The 2,591-nt window shown below is 54.1% G+C and overlaps 1 protein-coding gene across 1 annotated transcript in view; it reads right to left on the bottom strand.

The window, feature by feature from the left end:
• Positions 1 to 348: 348 nt before the first annotated feature.
• Positions 349 to 2,591, bottom strand: part of TMEM192 (transmembrane protein 192) — a 19,727-nt gene continuing 17,484 nt past the window's right edge. Inside the window, exons 2-3 of the mRNA XM_012656999.1 lie at positions 1,931 to 2,065; positions 349 to 455 (exon numbers count right to left, since the gene is read on the bottom strand). Coding sequence (XP_012512453.1) covers positions 349 to 455; positions 1,931 to 2,065 — 242 coding nt within the window. The remainder of the gene's footprint in view (positions 456 to 1,930; positions 2,066 to 2,591) is intronic.

Raw genomic sequence — 2,591 nt, 5'->3', positions numbered from 1 at the left:
GGAGAGAGAAACAGAGAGACCAGGAGGTTGTAGAAGCCTACAAAAAAAAACCACTTCAAGGGAGGGGGCAACCAATGACAATAACGTCAAAACAATAATAACGTCGAAAGCTCTGAGAGGCTGAATAGGTTGTCTAAGTGGTTAATCTCACTTTTGCATCAAACATATGAACGATTTAGTAAATTTATGTGTTATGATTTAGATTTGGTTTCACCACAGCTGAAAGGAAGTAAACAAATCAAACATAATTATAAAAGCATAGATGAACAGTCATAAACTCCAAGCATTAAAATGTTTTCTAGCCGTCCAGGGGAAAAAGACCTGAGTATTTCACTCCCCACCTGAACTTTACCTGAATCCAGTCTCCGAGGTAACACTGCTGGGGTAAGCACAGGTTTTTTCTTCTTCAAGCACGTCGGGCTGTGGTTTGGCTTTGTTAAATTTTCGGATTTTCACTAAAATAATAAAGTCATTATTAGCAAGATCTAATTCTGAAAAAAAGTCTACTTACTCAAATTATGCTAATCGGCTATTCTTAGTGACGTACTGAAGGTATTTCGACAGCTGCTATGGCCTGCACTGGGCCCTGGGAACGCAGGCGTCGGCATCGGCACTGACAGCGACAACAGCCGGCATCTGCGGCACACGGACGTCGGCACAGGGGAAGGGCTCACGCGGAGCCCTCACTGGTTCTCACGGCCCCCGCGAGGCGGGCACGCGCCTCGGCCCACAGATGCGCCAAGTCGGGTGAGCAGCCGGGCGTCTGACCCAGGAGGGGACTCCAGAGCCCCACTGCCAGCACCACTCGGTCCAGGGCAAATACGGCGTCTGCACCCCACGACAGCGTGAAAAGCACCTCAGTCTGCACAGGGAGCTGCGCCGGCCCTGGAACGCAGACCCCAGCCCGGCGGGAGGTTTCGTGGCGGGGGAGGAGGGTAGAGCTTAACCACAGGGAGCAGGAGGATGAAGACGGGTACTCCGGGTGTGGGCAGAGCCTGAACAAATGTCACGGTCTGGAGAAAGCGTGTGCGCACGGCACGGGGTGCACGCACTACAGGGCAGGCTAGAAGGTGGGCAGGGAACACGTCGTGAGTGGCCGGGGTGTCACGCGAGACGTTTAGATTTTATCCTGAGAGCAACTGGCGGTCACTGAAGGCATCTCGCTGCCATCCTGAGGAGCAGGCTGGGCAAGGCCAGTCACGAAGCTAATGACAGGAATTAGCTGCGAGCAAGATCACGCTGGCAGGAGTAAGGAATGCGAATCGGAGCAGCGGCCCCCAACCTTCTTGGCACCAGGGACTGGTTTCACGGAAGACAATTCTTCCTCTACGGGTGCGGGGGTGGAGCTCAGGCAGTGATGGCAGCAACGGGCAGGGATGGGCTGCAAACACGGGTGAAGCTTCACCGCCTCCCCTGCCCCTCGCGCCCACCTCCTGCCGTGCGGCCTCCCAGTTCCCAAGTTTAATGGAAGTCCATTTTTCCACAGACTCGGGGGGTGGGGGTCGGGGCCAGCGGAGCTCTGCGGCCGGGTCCCTAACGAGCGACAGACAGGTACGGGCCCGGGGTTGGGGACCGCAGAAGTAGAGCACAGAGGGAGCCTGAGACGTGTGTGCTGGGCTCATCCACACGAGAGGTGCTGAGTGCCCCCTACCCAAGGCAACGGCAGTGACCCAAGCCAAGAGACGGATTTGAGACACAGCTACACAAAACAGAACTGATGACTGACGGGTCATCCACCTGCCCGATCCTTGCAGAATGAGGTGGAAGGAAGACTCCAGGATGTGGTCAGCAGTGAGAGATACAGGTGCTAACTACGTTCTCAGGTACATGGAAGACTTCCTTGTCACTCAGATACCGGGTCATGCTTCAAACTGGGAGGACAGCAAGCAGTTAAGGGCTTTTGTAAGAACAGCTTAGCTGCGATTCTCACCTGTGTAAATGAGCAGACAGGTGAGGGAACAGACGAGTTCCAGGGCCAGGACGGCCAAAATGAGGTCGAGGTACACCCTGCCGGGCTCGGGAAAGGAGTGCTGCAGGCACAGTACGAGCAGGAGCGCGGCGTTGCCTGCGGAGCAGAAACACAGAACACGGGCGCGGTAAGAAATACGTACGTGGTCTTCGTACGACATGTTATGTGGTCTTTGGTTCCTCACACAGAGCTCCCAACGCCTCCGTGATTTCCCGAGTGGTGAAGGTGACAGCAGCGTACTTTGTTACGCAGGGATGGAAGGGGTGTCACACCTTTCTTCCCATCCTCAGGGTCACTGCTGACACTCTGGAACAACGTACAGGTTAACAAGAGAAAAGTGCAACAAATTTATTTAATCCAAGTTTTACATGACATGGGCGCCCTCAGAAACGAAGACCTCTTAGGTAGATAGTTAGGGTCTCCGGCTCTTCTTGGGACAAGGGGTCCCTGCTTTGGTGCTGTTTCAAGCAATTGCTCCATCTGGGAAGAAGGATAAGGCGGGCACTCTATTTTTGTGTTGCCCCACACTTAATCCTATCCCGACCAACTGCCACAGCTGGGGAAGGAGGGAATGCCTTGTCAATCCAGGAATTCCCAGCCCAGGCATGGTAAGATTTAGAAA

The sequence above is a fragment of the Propithecus coquereli genome, unplaced genomic scaffold (assembly GCF_000956105.1).
Source record: "Propithecus coquereli isolate 6110/MARCELLA unplaced genomic scaffold, Pcoq_1.0 Scaffold53, whole genome shotgun sequence".
NCBI classification, from domain to species: Eukaryota; Metazoa; Chordata; class Mammalia; order Primates; family Indriidae; genus Propithecus; species Propithecus coquereli.
This window is presented reverse-complemented; position numbering and strand designations above follow the sequence as displayed.